Source organism: Orcinus orca, chromosome X (assembly GCF_937001465.1).
Source record: "Orcinus orca chromosome X, mOrcOrc1.1, whole genome shotgun sequence".
Taxonomy (NCBI): Eukaryota; Metazoa; Chordata; class Mammalia; order Artiodactyla; family Delphinidae; genus Orcinus; species Orcinus orca.
Window position 1 is genome coordinate 106,981,507 of NC_064580.1, and position 19,746 is coordinate 107,001,252.

Consider the following 19,746-nt stretch of genomic DNA (forward strand, 5'->3'; position numbering starts at 1 on the left):
AAAGAATGCCTTAGTATTATTACAAAAATAGTTTTGACCTCACAGACCCTATGATGAAAAGTTTTCAGGGATCCTCCAGGGGTCCTTGGACCACACTTTGAGAACCATTGTTCTAAACGAACATGTCACACTTTTATCAACCTAGTTCACTTAAGGGTTGACAAATTTTTTGAAACCCAGGATCTCTAGGGAAAGGTCTCTATTTGGACCTTAGTGTGAGGGCCTTTAATCAGACTGCTCTGTTCCTGAGATCTAGTAAGAGCAGCTGTACTAAAGAAATTGAATGAAGTAATTTGAAGAGTATAGTAGCTTGAGGGAGGTCGGGGCCTGGTAAGGGCTTAGAGAGCAGTGTGAAGACACTGGGCCCTTTACAATAAGAAAAAAGGAAGCACAGAAAGGAAGAAAAAAATGCTTTGTAATTTTTCCTGAGGTCCTGATGGAGTCAGTCACCCATATGCCATTGGAAAGCATCTCCCCTGCAACTTAAGCCGACTGTCCTAATCCTTAGCCTGGGTCCCAGTGCCTAGCTTAAGGCACAGCACTGGAAGAAAGGTGGGGGTGATAAAGTAAAAAATAATAGGGGGAAAGGAGAGAGGAGGAGGCCAGACAGTGGGGATTAGGGGAGAAGGCAGTTCCAACACTGATCTCAGGGCCATAGATGGCCTGTCTGTCCCTTAAAAGTCTAAGACTTAACTTTCACTGCCAGTAATATCCTAAAGAGGCTCCAATTTTTATTTGAGTATCTGTTGTTGCTTTGCATTCCAAGCAAGTCTGGCTAGCATTTGAGAAGCCTCAGCTTCTGAGCATTGATTGAAGGAATTGTTTAAAGTATAAAAGGACCTCAGTTTCCTGGTGAGAAACAAAATGCAGACATTCTGGCTGCCAAGCTCTGCACTACCCAAGAAAGTGTCACCTCTGCGACACTAAAGGTTTACAGCCTTTCAAATCCCAAGTACTCTGAAATTGCCTATTATTTTAAAATGATGATATGTTTCTCAGAATTCTCAAGATGAGATGGTCCTTCTGCTCTCAACAGCGAAGGGGAGAAGAAAGGAAATAGGCTTTGGGGACTTGGTCTGATAGAGGCCAGATCTCTGTGACAACAGAAGTCTTGTCAATGACTGGATATGTCAGTGGGTCCACGTTACCCAAAATAAGCTCAGAAATTCTATGGAATGTTCATAGTTACATAAATATATCTGTTTTCCTCCTGGTAAACTGGTGGCATTCAGAAAAACGTGCACTAGTATTGGCAATATTGTTCACGTGAATCTGAACACACAGTAGTTTATTGCCTCATAATAGAAATATGCCACCCTCTGTAAATAATGCATTTTTAATCTAAAGTTATTAGAGATACTTTATTTAAGATTCATTAGCTCTAGAAAGGAGACAGAGTAAAGGTCATTATTCCCATTTTACAGCTGAAGAAATTTCTAAGAGAGAAGATCGCTATCCTAGAACCAGTAGAGTATCCTGCGTTTGCCCAGTGGCTCTGAAAGAAGTCCTCACACTTTAAGCGGTGGAGGACGAGGGAGCAGTGGGCTGGCCTCCTGGGGACTTATTAGCCTCTTAGTTGAGGAAGTCTTATCTCACTAGAACAGCTTATCTAAACTTCCTCCACAGCGCTACCCATAGGGGCAGTCAGCTTGCCATTTCAGGTCATGCCATATTAATAATCCATTTTTAAACAATCTAGTTCACCTTTTGGTGATCTGAGTCGCTCACAGACTTATGACCATATCAGAGAGAGAGCTGATCAGTAACTCAAAAACAATCCATAGACCAGTTCTCCCATTGTTGAAAGTACTCTTATCCAAAACTCAGAGGTCCACGTTATACCTTTAATACTAAGACAAGTACGTGCATAAGAATGCAGTTTGTGAAGACATGTATGTAGTACAGTTCTTTCTGAGCTCATTTTCAGCTGGGCAACAGATATGTATAATAAAGGACAACTCATCAGAAGGCATGTTATTCACGTAGAATCTATCTTCTATTCTGTTCGGATTCATCCTTTTGTCTCCACATGTGGAAACGCCTCCCCTTCTGGTCCCGTTCCCTTCCCCATTCCGCCATAAAACTTGCTTTCTGTCTGGAAGTACAACAAGACACCCAGTTAGATCAAACCTAACACACCTCCGTCACAAAGCTACTGCAAGCTGCCGCCGACAATTGTCACTTGAGGGGAGACCCTCCTCACCCCACACAGCCTATCTGAGGAGTGCCTTTTTTCTATCCTCATTATTTAACAGTGTGTGCCGATTACTCAAAGCGATATGGGCAGGCCCTGGTAAATATAGCGTTGCTGTAGTGTTAATTTTTATAAGGTAATGCTCAGGTTGCCTGCAGTGTCTAAAATTACTCTGTGGCCAGGGCCCCCTGCTTTATCGCTTTCTATAGTTTTAAAGTAGTTTGAAGCTTGAATAACATAAAATAACATAATATAATGTTATTTATGTTATTTCCCACGTGAAGAACGCCTGTAAACCTTGCAGTATTGAAACTCAGTGAACAAGGCATCTTAGACAAGCTGAAAAACAAATGGTGGTACGATAAGGGGGAATGCGGAGCGAAGGACTCCGGGAGTAAGGTCAGTCGCTGAAGGTCTTTTTGTACTGATTAGCAATCACATTTTGAACCACTGTTTATTTTCTACCCTAAAACGGCTTTCCTTCCCAACAGACACTCCCTGACACAGTGGGACCCCTTTATAACACCAGCGCTGAGGGAATGAGGCAAACACCAGTCTCAGAGGCCTGCCACGTGACATCAGTCATCGACTCCGGCGAGCTATCCTTACGATTAGGGAACTCAATCTGACCCACCATGTTCCCAAAGCAGTAAAATCACGAGCTGTGTTATAAGGGGGTTTTACTGTATTTCACATTTCGAAAGTTCAAAGAGAAAATAGAACAACAACGACAACCCAAAAAACAAAAAATGATCCAGTTGTGACAGTACTTTTTCTTAACCTCTTACAGTGTCAGAGACTTTGTAGTTGTAAATGCCTTTGGTTATGAATATATTATGTCGATCCCACCTGAAAACAGTCAAAGAAATCAATAACAAAGACTGGTCTCTGTAAGCAGAATGATTAGCCAGCCTCCTCTCAGCTGCTGTCGTATTGAGTTCAGCATCTATTTGGATCTCGAATCTCATTAAGTCTGTCACACTTCTCTCTTCCAAAGGTGTCATTTGAATCTCTGTACGTAATACTTTTAAAATTCAGTCGCATGCTCCTTAAGGGTATACCTTCTCAGGATAACATCACATTGATAAGCATGAAACACTCTTCCCCGCCTCCTTCCTGCCCCCCTTTGCTCCCCTAAGAAAGTTCCTTTTTAGTTTCAATTTTTGCCTTTCCTTTTTTTGAACTAATATTGTGGTATCAGTTAATTCATTTCATGAAATGTCACTCATTTTCCTTGTGCAGTGAACCATTTTGCTACTGGTTTTCTACATCCCACAGCAGGGAATTCTTTGAAACTTAAATACATGGAACTTGAAACTTTGTTGCTACGGCTTACATGGGTGATGTAAAGGACACTTTTTCCCCCATCAAAAACCACATACATATAAAAATCTAATGGGAGAGGGCAGGTTACCAGAAATTGGTCCTTTTCCTAATGGACTGTGGAACATCCTTGCAGACAGCTTCACCTGCCTCCTTAAGGAGATGATCCATTGTTTCCTAAGTTATAGAAATTCTTACCACTTGTCTAGCTAACAGTCACTCATCCTAGAAGAGTGACTATTTGCAAGGTTGTTGTAGACATGAGGCATGTCCCTACCCCTCTTCCCGACCATGCGACTTAATTCCAATTGGCCTTTTTATTAAGGTAAACAAGTGCAGGACTGGCTCCTATGAAAACAGAATCAGGACATGGCCATATTGTCTTTGCATTTAATTCTTTACATGATACCAGGACTGGCTGAGCCACACAGTGTTGAGTGTCAGCCATGGCCGTCATCTGGTCACTGTGCTATCATTTGAATAAGATACTCAATTCACTGGCTTGACAATTTGGGTATTCCATTCCATTGTATTCAGCAGCAAAATGGTTACACTTCCTCTAAAAAGACTACAAAATGCTACTTTATTTTATTTTTTTCAAAGAAAGGCTCCTGGCCCTTGCTGTGTCCTACCTCAAGGTAGGGCTCAAGGCACCAACTTTTTTCTTTCCGTTGTTCAGCAGTTCAGTTTCTGCTTTTTCATACAGGCAGATAGCTTAGTCAGATTTGCAGTTTGACCTGAAAGTCACTGACCGGCTTCCTCGATGTTCCCCCCATTTTAAATAGAGAGCAGATGAGTATAGGGGTGTTTTGTTTTGGGTTTTTTTCCTAATTATTCTCTACATTCCCTGGAGTAAAAGCTAAAAATGAGCCGGATTTTTTTTTAATCATCAGCCTCCTGGAAAAGTTTTCTGATTTGTATGGAGCCAATTCAGGACCCAGCGGGTCCTTAAACTCTCAGGAAGAGGGAACAGAGCCAATTCTTTGTGCTGTGCCCTTGTTCCCGCAGCACAAAGACTTGCTGCGCTGAGGATGAGGCCTTAGCAACCAGTCCCCAAAGGAGCAATTTCTCAGCCACTGGGTGAAAGGGGAGAGTTAATCCTTTTAAAACAAACCCTTGTGAGGTAACTCCCCAGATATGAATATCAGGAACCTCTAACGTTCTCACCTGTCATCTTAAAGACCAGTTGTTGACAAGGGAGAAAGAGGTGTTGCGGGGCAGAGAGGGGAAAGAGTGCTTCAAGTTCCCAAATGAAAAGAGTGTTACATTGACAGAGATGATGTCACAGCTCAACTCTGGCAAATGGTGTTTATCGAAGCCGGCAGAGGACTAAGTTGTGCTTGTGTTTCCACTTTTGCTCCCATGGCCGAGTGCTGTTTATTTAGTTGTTGACACCATCTTGAGGTACTAATGGATTTAAGGAGTCAAACTAAAAGAACATTTAGGGGAGGATCACAACTGTCAACAGAAGCACCATCTACCATCTTGCTGGCCATTGTGAAACATCAGCCAGTTGCCAGAGTTGAGTCATAGCATTTACATCAATGTTTAGCTATTTTACAACTTAGAACTATCATATACTGTTGCAATGCATTATAATGTCCCATTGTCTTTGTTTTCCCCAAGAACTAATCACCTTGTTCATTTCTCTTAGGACAAGACCAGCGCTCTGAGCCTCAGCAATGTGGCAGGCGTTTTCTATATACTTGTCGGAGGTCTGGGGCTGGCCATGATGGTGGCTTTGATAGAATTCTGTTACAAATCACGGGCAGAGTCCAAACGCATGAAACTCACAAAGAACACCCAAAACTTTAAGCCTGCTCCTGCCACCAACACTCAAAATTACGCTACATACAGAGAAGGCTACAACGTGTATGGAACAGAGAGTGTTAAGATCTAGGGGTACGGTTAAGGTCTAGTAAACTAATCAGCTTATGTTACTGTATGTCAATCTCTTTTTCTTTTCTTGTCTTTCAGTTTGGTTTGTTGTTTCAGGAATTGTCTATTCTTTGCAACCATTTGATTCTTTGAAAATAATGGTTGTGCTTTCTTGTCAGACAGTGGTGCTTTCCTAATAGCATAGTTGTAATTAAATTGTGGTCTGCGACCCAAAAGGAAAAAGAAATTCTCTAGAGCAGCACTGTTCAGTGGGAATATTTGCAAGCCACATGTGAACCACATGTGTAATTTTAAGTGCTCTTCTAGCCATTTTCTAAAGTAACACAAGCAAAATTAATTTAATGATATATTTCATTTATCCCAATATATTCGAAGTATTATCATTTCAACTTGTTATCAATGTAAAAAGTGAATGAAGTGTTTTACATTCTTTTATATATATATATATATATATATATATATATATATATATATATATATATATTTTTTTTTTTTTTTGTGGTACACGGGCCTCTCACTGTTGTGGCCTCTCCCGTTGCGGAGCACAGGCTCCGGACGCGCAGGCTCAGCGGCCATGGCTCACGGGCCCAGCCGCTCCGCGGCACGTGGGATCTTCCCAGACCGGGGCACGAACCCGTGTCCCCTGCATCTGCCAGCGGACTCTCAACCACTGCGCCACCAGGGAAGCCCTTACATTCTTTTCTTCATACTAAGTCTTAGAAATCAGGGGTGTCTTCTATACTTATGGCACATGTCAATTCACACTAGCCACATATCAAGTGTTCCATAGTCACATGTGGCTGGTGACTACCATATTGGACAGTGAAGCTCTAGAGAAAGCAGCTCTCTGGAACTGATGTTAAAATGAGGAATGGAAATGGGGAGCTGCTACCTTGAGAAAGGTAGTGCTTCTATAGGGGTGTGGTGGATCTCTTAAGTATAAGCCTGAGACAATTTCTTTAATCTTTGAGTTCCTTTGTTGTCCCTTTCTTGGAACTGATGTTCATTGAGGTAAGTGTCTCCCAAAGGACAGTCTAGGTTCCCTGCTGCTGGCTGTTCCCAAATTCATACTTAAATGAACCTGACTGATGCCACCTTGATTCTGGCAGCTATAGCTAAAACTCACCAATAACTCAGACATGTTCAAAGGCAAGCTTGAGTTAGGATAACATCTCCATTCTGGAAGTGTTTAAGAGAAAATAGTTTTGTTACCTTCACGTGCATCTGTCATCAGTAACACACCTATCCGAAGTGGAACAGAACAATTAGAAACTTCGTAGCCCTTATTCTAGGTAGATTTTTGACCTCTTGAGTCAATGTCCATGTGTTTGAATTTCTACAAATGCATCTGTGTTTTGACCTTATATTTCATGGTGCGGATCTAAATTCAGCCAATTTTTAAATGATATTTCATCCACATAAATCATTTGTCCTCACCATGGAAGGCATTATCTTGTTTGATGAAGTTGCTGGTTGTTCTTTCCTGCTGCAGGCTGCAGCCTTTTGCCACCGACTAACCCACTAACAAAGTGTTCCCATTGCATTGTTGAATGGACAATACGTGGATTCATCTGCAATTAGCACTGTTTGCATGCAAGCATTTCATGTTCCAGCGTGCTTAAAATATTTTACTCTTGAGTAGGTTATATAGGCCCATTACAGTTGGGGGCATGTTATTGCTTTCTCATAAGAGAGTACATGGGTGATTTCAGCCTAGCTTACTTATCCCAAATTCTGAGATATTGGCATCCAAAGAAATAATACACCTGAAATCTGCATATCAGTTTTCCAAGTGCTCTCACATCTATTGCCTCAGTTGAGGTAATGGGGCAGAAAATATTTCCCCTTTCAGGTAACGAGGTACCAGCCACATCAAATGACTTGCTAAAGGCAACACAGCTAGGCAGTGGCAGTTCTGGGACTAGAACCCAGCTCTTCTTCCTCCTGTAGCTGTATTCTTCACTAAACCACGCCACCGCTCTCTACGCGTGGCCCGGTGCTCTCCAGAAACCTTGAAACCCCAGTGGGATCCTGTCAAATGGAGAGCAGATCCTAAGTCTATGTCTCACTTCTTTACAAAAATGTCTTGAGAGACTTCACCAAGCCTCCATTTGCCCTCCTTCTTATGCACTTGACATGAGGGTGTATATTCAATCACTCCTACGTTCCCCAAAAGGAAGCTTTCTGTAACAGGGCTTAGGGTCACACAGCCTCCAGACCCTCTTTATTATCAGCCATTCCATCTGAGAATCTATGTCCCTGCTCCCCAACTCCTATAGCCTCAGTCTCTCATTAAAGGCCCAGAGCAGTGCTTCCCAACTGGCAATATGCATATGAACCACCTGGGGATCTTATAAAAATGCAGGTCCTGAGGCAGCTGCTCTGGGATGGGGCCTGAGGTTCTACAGTTCTCACAAGCTCACAGGTCGTGTTGATGCTGCTGGTCTAGGGAGTAGTAAGATTCTAGAGAAAGCTGTCTCAGAGGATGTAACTTAAGGAATTGAAGGAAGGGGGAGGGAGAAAGGGAAGGAGAGTGACAAAAAGGCAGACAGACACAGAGGAGGGGAGAGAGGGAGAGAGGGAGACCAAACTGGGATCAGCAATTTGGGCAGAATGCTACAGTCCTGAAGTGGAGGCCCAGAACATTAAACCTGGGGGAAGAGCATAAGAAATGAACTTGCCACAACTTCTGGTACTCTGGCTTTCCTTTCGTCATCTTGGCTGACCCATTTTGTGAAGCAAAATTCGGGCTAACTGAGGCAAAAATCACACTCAAATAGACATCGATGCCAATGTGGTTACAGCCCAGTTAGCTAGCACCTTGGCAATCATCCCTAGGATGAAAACCTGGGGAAAGCCTCCGCAAACAAGCCATTGCAAAGTTCAGTGTCATCTTAGTGATGGCCAGTGTTACATATGAAGACAGTTTTAGGATAAGAAGACCATTTTTTTCCCCCTGTGAAAGTAGAAACTGCTTATTAAAAAAAAAAAAACTAAAAATGTTGATATATTTCAAAAGAACTGTCCAATTTATTTTTCAATTTGATTTCAGGAAATACCTAAAATAGGTAGTTTGGAGCCACGTTGGATTCTATCTTATGAAAGAAATGTGGACAGAGTGGCGTGAGGGTGCTGAGTTTTCCCATAGTGGAGAAGAAAAAAGAATGGGCTCGTGAATTAATGACCAAGTTGATTCCCCCATATGGTGATCCTAGAAGGGTTGAGATAAGGATTTGTACTATGGGTATTGTTCTGGGCCTGAAAAATATAGGAATCCATGGTGTAGTACGATTGATCTGAGAGAATATGGGATATACTCTGCTCTACATGGCTTCACTTCTCCTTTCTGAGCAGGGACACCTAAAGAGCAAATGTCTGTTTAATAAGTGATGTCAAGAGATCATCAATGGTGCCCTTAGGAGGGATGGATATATGTGTAAATGTGTAGGTCATGGAGGGAAAGACAAGGAGGAAAAGCCTCAGAGGATGCCAGAAAAAACCTGACATGTGTCAGTCGAGGCACAAAGCAGGCTGAGCAGGAAATAGAAACCGCTCTGCTGTCCTCAGCCAGTGTGGTGATGTAACGTTAGGGGAATGTTGGTCTTTGCTCACTCATCTTTTATTTCCCAAGAAGTTCTGGAATATCTCCTAGTGCCTTCTGACTTGTTACCTAGTTATCAGGCTTCCAGTTCTCTGAGCTGGCCTAGATCTGTCAGGGTCCATTCAGGGGCGCAGAGATGGAGAAGCACCCTGAGATTTTACTTTTATTGCTATTATCAGAGCCAGCCTTAGCAGTTTATGGTACCAGTAATTCTTCAGGAAGAATGACTCAAGTGCAAATCAGCTGCAAAAATATGATCTAGGTGGAATCTAGTTAACAAAAAGACATCCTTGAAAGAGAAGGGGGTCATCTCTCATTTGCCATGGCTGAGAGTAGAGTCCGGGTTATTGGACTCATTGTGGGAACACACGCCTCAGATCCAGCACCCACTGGGGAGCAGACGGCCTCTTGATGACCTGCTGCCTGTTTGGGTTACTGGCCACCCACTGGAAGTGGGGCCCCCAGGGTGCCTGGGCAGGTGACCAACCATCAGGCGTTCCAGATTCACTGCACCCTAGGGCTCACTCTGCTCGTTGCTTTAAGAAATTCCTTCCCATTTCCTCATTGCTGTTCACAACTACTTCTGGCTTCTTTGGTTTCTTCAATATTTTTGAAATCCTTCTTATTTTCAAGACCTCAAAATGCCTGAGGTTAAGGAAAAAGATTTCCATTTTTCCTCTAATACAGTTCTGTTTAGTCTTCCTAGAAAATATTAACTTTGTTCATGCCGCCCATTTCGAAAGAATCAATTTTCCTTCTGCAGCCATAGACATTCTTGCTGGGGAAGCGTTCCTGCTTTAAAGAGTTCATCTTACGTTAAGTGGAAAACATTCTAGATAACTGAAGGGGTGATGTTCTTTGTTCCCAGAGGACCTTTCCTTCAGTGGTAATATCTCATCTACCCCCATTTAAAAACAGGAAACAGAGGCATTGAGAGATTAGGTGGCTTTCCCAAAGTTATGCAGGTGGGAAATGACATCCCATGGCCAATAGAGAGAGAAGAGGGTTGATCTTCCTGTCATAGACATAAGCTTTCCCCAAACTTCTGAGATAGATATGACTCTGGACCATAGTGATTCCAAGGAAGAGGTTTACCCACTTCTATGTTAGTCTTATTCTGCTTCTTTGGGGCTTTTGGCCTTCAGATGCATCTTTGACATTCTTCTTACAGATACTTTTATTCCAGGGCCAGTGGTAGATAATGATCATGTCATTCCTTTGGGATAAAATTCAGCATTAGCTCATGAGAAAAAGAAGGGTCCCATTAGTGTAGAGGGAAAGGATGGAGAGGATGGATGTGAGCTTGAAAAGGAGGCATGAAAGTGGTCTTAAGTTTTCAGAGTTGGGGGCAAATGAACTCCCTGCACTAGTTAATGCCTCCAAAAGGAGGGCAGCATCAACATCGCAATCAGGCCCATAATATCAAGGCAAACACCCCCATGGAAGCCAATCCCCTTCGTGGGTATCACTGTTCTGGCCTCTTCCTGGAATGTGCTGTCTCTTTACAGTCCATGTGCTATTTTCTGACTTTAATAACTAAGGTTGTAGATATGAAGAGAAACAAGCTGTGACCTTTCTGGCAATGAGCAGTCAAATGGATTTCAATTGAGCGAGCCGTAGAACACTGCTTCCACTCTGTCCTAGGTAAACAGTCCTGTCACAGGTTCTGCAATCAGAATATACTCTACAGTGTCGTTGTCCTGAGTATCTATATTGAAATGCCACGAAGGCTTTCTAGTATACCTACACCCTAAGTGATGAACGCTTTTTGAGTTAGACATCATGCAATGCCCGTGTATTCCTTGGTACAATGCATAGTAAAAAAATGAACCTAATTTAACCTATTGCAAAGCATTTGCTTCAAGTGAAAGAATTTAAACAGACCTGTTGGCTAAAGCCAATCAAGCAGGGTGCAGCCTCAGAGATGCCAGTGTGAGAAAAGAGCCGTGGTTTTTGTCCAGGATAGACTGAGCCATAGTAAACTTCCATTCCCAATAGAAAGCCCGTTCAAACTTAAATTTCCCCCTTGCCTTTGCAGATCCCTTCCCACTGGAGGCAAGTGACAAGAGGAATCACCGAAAACGTGGCTGCTTCAAGGATCCTGAGCCAGATTTCACTCTCCTTGGTGTCGGGCATGACACGAATATTGCTGATGGTGCAATGACCTTTCAATAGGAAAAACTGATTTTTTTTTTCCTTCAGTGCCTTATGGAATACTCTGAGACTCGCGACAATGCAAATCATCATTGAAATCTTTTTGCTTTGCTTGAAAAAATTAAAATAAAATCAACAAAAAAATGGACATGCAAGATTCCAGTATGCGAAAACTAATCTTATTTTAAAAAAAGTCAATTCAACAAAAGCCATTCTTTGATACCACTGCACAGTATACAAACACCATGTTCTTTAACACACACACACACAGACAAATTTAAAATTCCAATTCAGCAAATCGGCCCATCTTAGCTAAAATAATTATTCCTGATTTAAATAATTCCTCCTGATTTAAAAAAAACAAATCTGACTCCCTGTCTGGGAGGACAGACTGGCATTTCTTCTAGGATCTGCTGACCAGATGTTTTTGGTATTTCCTGTTGGTGGTGATGTTCTGTGCACCCTATTTCCTTTCAACTTTGCTGAAATGTGTATATCTTTAGAATGTAAATGCAACACTTAAGAAAATTGAAACACTTTGGAAAAGGGACTGAACAGTGACTTCTGTGTTTTGAAATGGTTTTGTGAAAATGCTTTGCTAACTTCCCACTCGGTGAAGGGATTCACATAGCTTTCGAAATTGACTTGTGTGTAGCAAGGGACGGGCACTATTAAGCATACCTCTCGGTGCTTTCCTAAAAACGGACCCCGGGGCTTTCTGAGAAGCCTGGAATTTCAGCTCACAGATCTGTTTTTCTTGCTTCAGTGTGCGTTTTAAGTCACGACAGCTGAGTATTTAGCATTGAGGTGAGGGAAATGCTGCCGACACTCCCAAATGTGTTTGGAATATCTTTCTCAGAAACAACACTGTGTTTAGCTCTGCTTTCTCTGCTAAGTATGCCTTTCAAGCGTACACCACGGGGACAGGACCGCATTGCAAGGCGGGCCAGCGGGTTCAGACCACAGTTCTCATCTAACTTTTACTCTTGCTAGGTCTGTCTTACCAGCTGTTGCCTGTGATTGCCCATGGCTCTCCGTCAGACTGCATGTGTCCTTTTCTAGTTTGCAAAGACTAAAATGCATTCCCAAACCTACTGCTAAACCGAGGGCCTCAGCCTCATTCCCAGGTCCACGCTTGGAGCAGTCTCTCTACTGACTCCGAAGATCGCTCCACTGCTCCACGGGCTATCAAGTAACTAACTGCGTACCTGCCATTGGCATCATCAGAACAGTCAGAGGAAATAGTCTCCGCTCACTAATTACCTCCAATAGAACTACGTATGCTTTCTGTAGTTCAGTAGTTTGCTCTCATCAGTGACGTGCACTGGGAAGTTTCCAGACAATAAAAACTGGGAGCTCAAATTCATTTCCCAAGTGTGACCCTTAGATGCTCTAGTTGACTTGCTGCACATTTGTTCGTCTTCAGAAAAGAAAGGTACAAGTCTCATTTCCAACGAAAAGTTTCCAGAAAAGTGTAATATAAACTTTCATTCCAAAAAATTGTGTCATAAGCAAACGACTCACCTGTCAAATTTTAAATGGTATTGAACAAAAAAGGAAAGCTGTTGTGTTTTTGTTTTGTTTTCACGAAACTGATTTTTCAACTTCTGAATGCTATGATGTTCCGGCGCGGGAAGCTAACCGACCTACACACAAACTTCTCATAGGCACTGTTTAAAGAGAAGTGGATGTTAGTTGACTCAAATCAATTTTTCAGAGAGGAAACTTCACTGGGAATGAAGAGGCGGGTAAATTGGTTTGTTATTTTTTAAAAACTTGCATGTTTAAAGAAACATTGATTGCTTCAAATTTCTGCTACTAACTTCAAGCTACGGGAGTTTGGCGGTAGTCACTTGAAGATTTTTTTTTCCAATTATTTTCTTTTTGTTGTTAAAGCTGTACTTCAGTGAACAGAAACATTGCCAAGCAAACTAATGGCCGTAAAAGCATAAATTGCATGTGTGGGCGTAAATTACGGAGCCTCATTGCCATGAGGTATTGTACAAAGTTTTAATACATTTTGTAAATAAAATTGTAAAGAAAGAATTCTGTCTCTGGGCTTTGGCTGTTTAAACTTTACTTGGGTGCAGGTGCCAAGAAGTTATTAGTCACCAATTTACTTCCCACCAGAAGCCTTACCAATGATGTACAGTCACGTGACAGGTGATCTTCACAAAGGATTATGCCTCTCCCCACCCCAACTGCAGGATCACCACCAGTGATCATCTCCTCCACCCCTTGGGACCCTCTCCTCAGACACTTGCCTTGACCCTAACCCTGATCTCCCATCCTCCCATTGCCAGATCTGGCCTCCTGAGGAAGTGCCCAAACTCAGGATTGATGATCTTCAAAAACACTTCCGGGCTTCCCTGGTGGAGCAGTGGTTGAGAGTCCGCCTGCCGATGCAGGGGACGCGGGTTCATGCCCCGGTCCGAGAAGATCCCACATGCTGCGGAGCGGCTGGGCCCGTGAGCCACGGCTGCTGAGCCTGCGCGTCCGGAGCCTGTGCTCCGCAACGGGAGAGGCCGCAACAGTGAAAGGCCCGCATACCGCAAAAAAAAAAAAAAAAAAAAAAAAACACTTCCAACTGCTTTCCCATGTCATTACAAGTATGTGTCTTAGTCCTCTTAGTTAATTGGCTACGTTTTGTGCTGCTGCCTTCATTACTGATGATAACCTAATGTCCCACTGGAAAATCTTTACTCCACCCAGGTCCACTGATCTAGAGTGGAGAAAGAAATCCTGAATTTAGGATTAGACTTGATCTTAGAATGCTTCTGAGAGAGAAACAAAAGGCTAATGATCTAATCTAAATTATATATACTGAACATGGAATATAGTTGTATCCAACAAATAAAGCAAGTGTTTAAATACAGACCAGTTTTAGATGATGATCACCAAAGAAAACAGGGGGTAATGATAGGAGAAAGAGAAGGGATAATTTGAAACTAAGCCAGAAAGGAAGAAGAGTGCAGCTGAGATGCTAGGGAAATAAAGATATCTGGGGTTAGGGAGTTAGGGAGCAAGGAACACAAGGCCTTGGCGAGAGAAAGATAGGAGCGGGAAAGGGAAACTCTCAGAAGATTAGGAAGTGTAGGCTGATAAACACGAGGCAGTCAGTTTGGCCTGCAGGCTTCAGCATATTACTATCATTTTCACTGTCCTCTGAAATGCCATTTATCTGGTGAAACACTCACACTTTATAACTCTTCAAGTGCTTTCCTTTTCTTTGATTAGGACACCTGTAGCAGCCCCCAGAAGAGAATGACTCTCTAGGGAGCAGATTCAGTGACTAGATTACAGCAGTGGTCCCCTTGGTGGCTGCTGAAATCAGTTCAAGTACCAAATGTCTCCAAGTCTTACAAAATAACAGATTTCTATTTTAACAGGAACTCCAGTTCCTTTCCTCAAAGAAGTTCATCTCAGGTGCTGTGGCAGTGGACAGTGGAGCACAACTTGGGTTTAGGTGGGGGTTGAGTGTTTTGCTCCTGGGAGGAAGGGAGAAGCAAGAGGTGCTTTTAGTCTTTCTCAAGTTAGACCACAGGTAGCTATATATCTTGCTTACACATAGGATCAGACTCGCCAACCAGGTCTGCCAAACAGTCTTTGCCCTTCAGATGTCACACTCCCCCTGTGCACAAGAGGAGAATGCCTCTTGGTCTCTGCATTGGTTTTCTTGCCCTGTTAACACTCACATCTGATCACACTCTGTCTATAGGACAGTCTCCAAACAGGAAGGGCAAATGTAGGTAAGGAAACCTTGGTAGGATCGTGGAAGAAATGGTCCTATATATCACCTTCCTGGTATTGGGTAGTGAGAAAGGGCCAACTGTGACTTGGGAAGATGAACATAGAAAAAGATGAGAACAAATGGAGAAGCAAAACCATTATTCCTCAGAGTCCAGACTCAGTGAAGCAGAAGATGCACTGACATGTCTCATAGGGTCATAAACCACCAAAGCCTATTATCAGTTGGAAAGTTTACTTTCAAAATCTGAGCCAGCTGTTCAGCTACTCTCGGCCATACCCCTCCCCTCGTATCCTCACCCTATTGAACTGGGCTTCCTGGGCATCCATTTATTACCAGATCACTTGGCAGATATAAAACTCAGCGACAATATATCTGCATTCAGTTGTGGGAACACACAGAACTTAACGTCCGTCCCATCAGGAAATTTCTTTTGAATCTGGGGTTACTGGGAGGACTCACAGTATCACCCCTATCGATCTAGACTAAAGAAAAGGCAAGGTCGGGCTTCCCTGGTGGCGCAGTGGTTAAGAATCCACCTGCCAATGCAGGGGACATGGGTTCGAGCCCTGGTCTGGGAAGATCCCACATGCTGCGGAGCAACTAAGCCCATGCGCCACAACTACTGAGCCTGCACTCTAGAGCCCGTGAGCCGCAACTACTGAGCCCACATGCCACAACTACTGAGCCCACGTGCCACAACTACCGAAGCCTGCGCACCTAGAGCCCATGCTCCACAACAAGAGAGGCCACCGCAATGAGAGGCCCATGCACCACAGTGAAGAGTAGCCCCTGCTCAACGCAACTAAAGAAAGCCCATGTGTAGAAACAAAGACCTAATGCAGCCAAAAATAAATAAATAAATTTATGTTAAAAAAAAAAAAAAAGCAAGGTCTTGGAAGAGAGTGGTTGGTGGCACTGAGAATTACTGGAACTTGCCTCCAGGCCTGAGTGTGAAAGAATGAGGTTGCTAGGAGACTTCCCTTACATCTAAGACTAAGAATCATGGACAAACCATTTATATTCAGTGAAGATGGTGCAATTGGACTTTCTCAGAAGGCTCCCTGGGAGGGCACTGTTGTTAGGACAGGATGGAGGAAGGTATTAGGAGTGTCTGCCATTGTCCCAACCTACCGCCACTGTTTTAGCATCCTCAACACTTGAGAGTTCACAAACCCATTTGAATAGACAGGATACCCAAGTTCTTTGACAGCCATTGCTGTCCTTGTAACCAAACATCACCTGGACAAGACGGTTGTGGGGAGAGCCTACACTCTCTTCCTCTCCTCTCCAGGCTGAGGGGAAAGCACACTTGGCTCCTGACCTCAGGGGCTTGCAGTCTCGGCAGCAAGGTAGATGATGACTAGAAAGAATCTACATCCATCCATGCCCAATCCTGTGCTCAGAGAAACAACTAGAAAGAGCCCCAAATGAAGACTTTCCCTCTGCCCCTTCACTTGGATTTGCACTTCCTAATGTAATCAGGTAGAATCTAACTGAATTTCTCTTTGTGCCTCAGAAGCTGTGAGCCTTTTGAACTAAGGAGTCACACTGGCCCCTATTAGCCTCTAGCTGTTGAAAACCTCAGAACGACCACTTTCCTGCCAAACTGCCCACCCTCCAAGCAGGAGGTATTTGCTTATTTACTGACTCACGATGCCCTAGCTACGAAAGTGTAAAAGAACCTGCAATGACAGCCTCAAAAATAATCCTCTCCCCGTGACAGCAGCTTTGGCAAAATTATCCCTGCAGTGGTTTCACTGAGCTTCAATCCTGTAGCAAAATGGTTGATTTAACTTTTTCTTAATAAATATTCATTAAGCCTGAACAAGTCAATTAAAGCTCTGGTGGCAGCTCTCAAGGAGCTTGAATGCAAGGCTGACAGGGTGAAACAATTTTACAAATATTTCCAAACATTGCAGTCTTCCCCCCTGAGATTGCTAGTTTTCTTGAAAGACGGGAAACCCTCTCTAAACCTGGTAAAGCCCTCTAAGGCCCACATTTTCCCCCAATTACAGTATATTCTTATATTCTATAAAATAGAATATAAGAATAAATCTAATAAACTTTAAAATTGGTAGATGTGACAATCCGAGAGAAAAGTAGGCTTGCACTCAAAAAGAGAACCCACAGCACAAATGACAACGAAAAAACAGATGAGTCAGTTTACCATCAGCTTGTACAGCTGTAAGATGCAGTGAAAAGCTATGACTCTTCTCATCGTTTTGGATCCCGGAGTCATAACGTGGTTTTCTTCCACATGAGTGCAAACCAACTAGTATTATCACCAAAGAAGGAATATGCAAACTAGGAACAAGCTACCCAAACCACTCCCTGAAACATAATATGAGATGATTCTGATCACCCTGAGGGAGGTGCTAGGTGGAACCTGGATGGAATGAGAGAAAGAACAGGCAAAGAATGGGCGGATGTATTCAGTTTACAGAAAGCCAAGTCTGTGTATTTGTGTAAGCGTTCAGAGCACTGTAAGCAGCCCATTCTTTTGATTTCTTTCCTTTACTCTCGCCATCACCACAGAGGGTTGGGCCGCACAGAGAAGACAGTAGGACAGGGGATCAATCACCACCATAAGCCTAGTCACCCAATCCAGAAACCTAGTAATCAACCTTATCTGCTCCTTCCCTCATCTACCCTCAGCCAAGTCCTAATGACTCTACTCCCTCGATCTCTCTGAAATCCACCTACTGCTAAGAATCTCTACTTTAGTTTGAGCTTGAAATACTTTCTAGATGGCTTAATGCAATAGCCTTAGTTTTTCCTTTTTCTAGTTTTTAATCCCTTTAATTCACCCTCTGCACTGCAGCCAGAATGATTTTTCTGATCTCGTCACTCCTCAGCATCAGTGGGTCCCTAATGCCCTATGGCATAAGAGTAAATTACCTTAGTTTATCATTTAAAAAGCCCTTCATGATCTGCCTCCTGCCCATTTCTCCAGTCTTACTGTTTACCACCTCTTCACCTCCATTCTCCACTTCATCACAAATATCCACTAAGACCCAGTCATATTCAACTACTTAATTTCTGGCTTTGCTATGTCTTTCCATGAGTCCATGTTTTTGACCATGCTTCTCCATCTGCCTAGAATTTCCATCCCTTCACTTTTATGCTTGACTAACTCATACTCTTGTCTTTAAGACTAAATTGGCATCCTTTCCTCTGCGAAGCCTTCCCTGACTGGCCTCTCCCCTCAGGATTGACTTAGAGACCCTACCTCTGTTGTCCCATCTCAGTAGTGCTTGCCTCTTTCACAGCACTACAGTGATATATTGGTGTGTGTGTGTGTGTGTGTGTGTGTGTATACACACTATATATATATATATATATATACACACACACAGATATATTCTGTAACATCGTACAGAAAACCCGAATGAACTTTTTGGCCAATCCAATATATTGTCTTCCCTGCTAGACCATGGGCAGATTCTCTCTTAATCATTTCCATAACTGAAACAGAGTTGTGTCTGTTGAACAAATAAATGAATGAAATGTGAGAGTGGAAAAAAACCCAGAGGCATAACTTAGGAAGTAGTGCTGAGAAGAGAGAAGAGATGCCACTTTATACTGTACTCAGCCATAAAAAAAAAGAACAAAATAATGTCATTTGCAGCAACATGGATGGATGTAGAGATTGTCATACTGAGTGAAGGAAGTCAGAGAAATACAAATATCATGTGATATCACTTATATGTGGAACCTAAAAAATGGTACAAATGAACTGATTTACAAAACAGAGTCACAGATGTAGAAAACAAACTTACGGTAACCAAGAAGGAAAAGAGGGTGGAGGGATAAATTGGGAGATTGGGATTGACATATACACGCTACTATATATAAAATAGGTCACTAATAAAGATCTACTGTATAGTACAGGGAACTCTACTCAATACTCTGTAATGGCCTATACGGGAAAAGAATCTAAAAACAAGTGGATATAAGTATATGTATAAGTGATTCACTTTGCTGTACAGCAGAAACTAACACAACATTGTAATCAACTATACTCCAATAAAAAATTTTTTAAAAAGAAAATGAAAAAACACACAAGTTTTCTGTCCAAAGAGGCCCACCCTTCACATAATCAGTTAGCCAAGGAAGTTTCCCATAGCCTGCCAGCTTTTCAATGTCTCTCTTCTCCCAAAATAAGCCTTACCTCATCCCCCACCAGACAGGCAGCCAAGCCCTCAGGTTCCTTTGGATGTGGCGTATCTCCTGCACTAGTCGTCATCATCACCACTATGGGTGCCCTCCCTGGCCAATGCCCCAAGCTACTGCACTCTATGAAGGTCATACACTCACTCACAGGACACTCAGATGTGCAAATCTTATCTCCTTTGTGAGACTCAACCACTGGATAGTGAGTGGGCAATATAAATTTTAATCCAAACAAATAAATTTCGCTCGTACACAATGGTATTAGGCTAGTCCATTAGCAGACCATAGTTATGCACCCCTCATATCTTCTTCAAGAAAGGACTTACTGCGGGCTTCCCTGGTGGCGCAGCGGTTGAGAGTCCGCCTGCCGATGCAGGGCATACGGGTTCGTGCCCCGGTCCGGGAAGATCCCACATGCCACGGAGCGACTGGGCCAGTGAGACATGACCGCTGAGCCTGTGCGTCCGGAGCCTGTGCTCTGCAACGGGAGAGGCCACAACAATGAGAGGCCCGCTTACCACAAAAAAAAAAAAAAAAGGAAAGAAAGAACTTACTGCCATCTGACTCCTCGTAGGTAGCTGACAGCCTCCAGCTGTTAACATCTCCAGAATCTGCCTGGGCTTTTGCACCGAGGTCACACTCTTGTTGGGG

General features: G+C 43.0%; 1 protein-coding gene across 6 annotated transcripts in view; it reads left to right on the forward strand.

Moving 5' to 3' along the window:
• The window catches only part of GRIA3 (glutamate ionotropic receptor AMPA type subunit 3), a 291,139-nt gene extending 277,922 nt beyond the window's left edge, over positions 1 to 13,217 (forward strand). For 2 of the 6 annotated variants that reach the window (XM_049704678.1, XM_004284851.4), the window contains 3 exons: positions 2,479 to 2,593; positions 5,172 to 5,419; positions 11,056 to 13,217. In XM_049704678.1, coding sequence (XP_049560635.1) covers positions 2,479 to 2,593; positions 5,172 to 5,417 — 361 coding nt within the window. In that variant the 3' untranslated portion in view covers positions 5,418 to 5,419; positions 11,056 to 13,217. Of the gene's footprint in view, positions 1 to 2,478; positions 2,594 to 5,171; positions 5,431 to 11,055 lie in introns of those variants that run through there. The other 4 variants (XM_049704677.1, XR_007474784.1, XM_004284850.3 and 1 more) reach the window with 4 other exon arrangements.
• Positions 13,218 to 19,746: the final 6,529 nt, after the last annotated feature.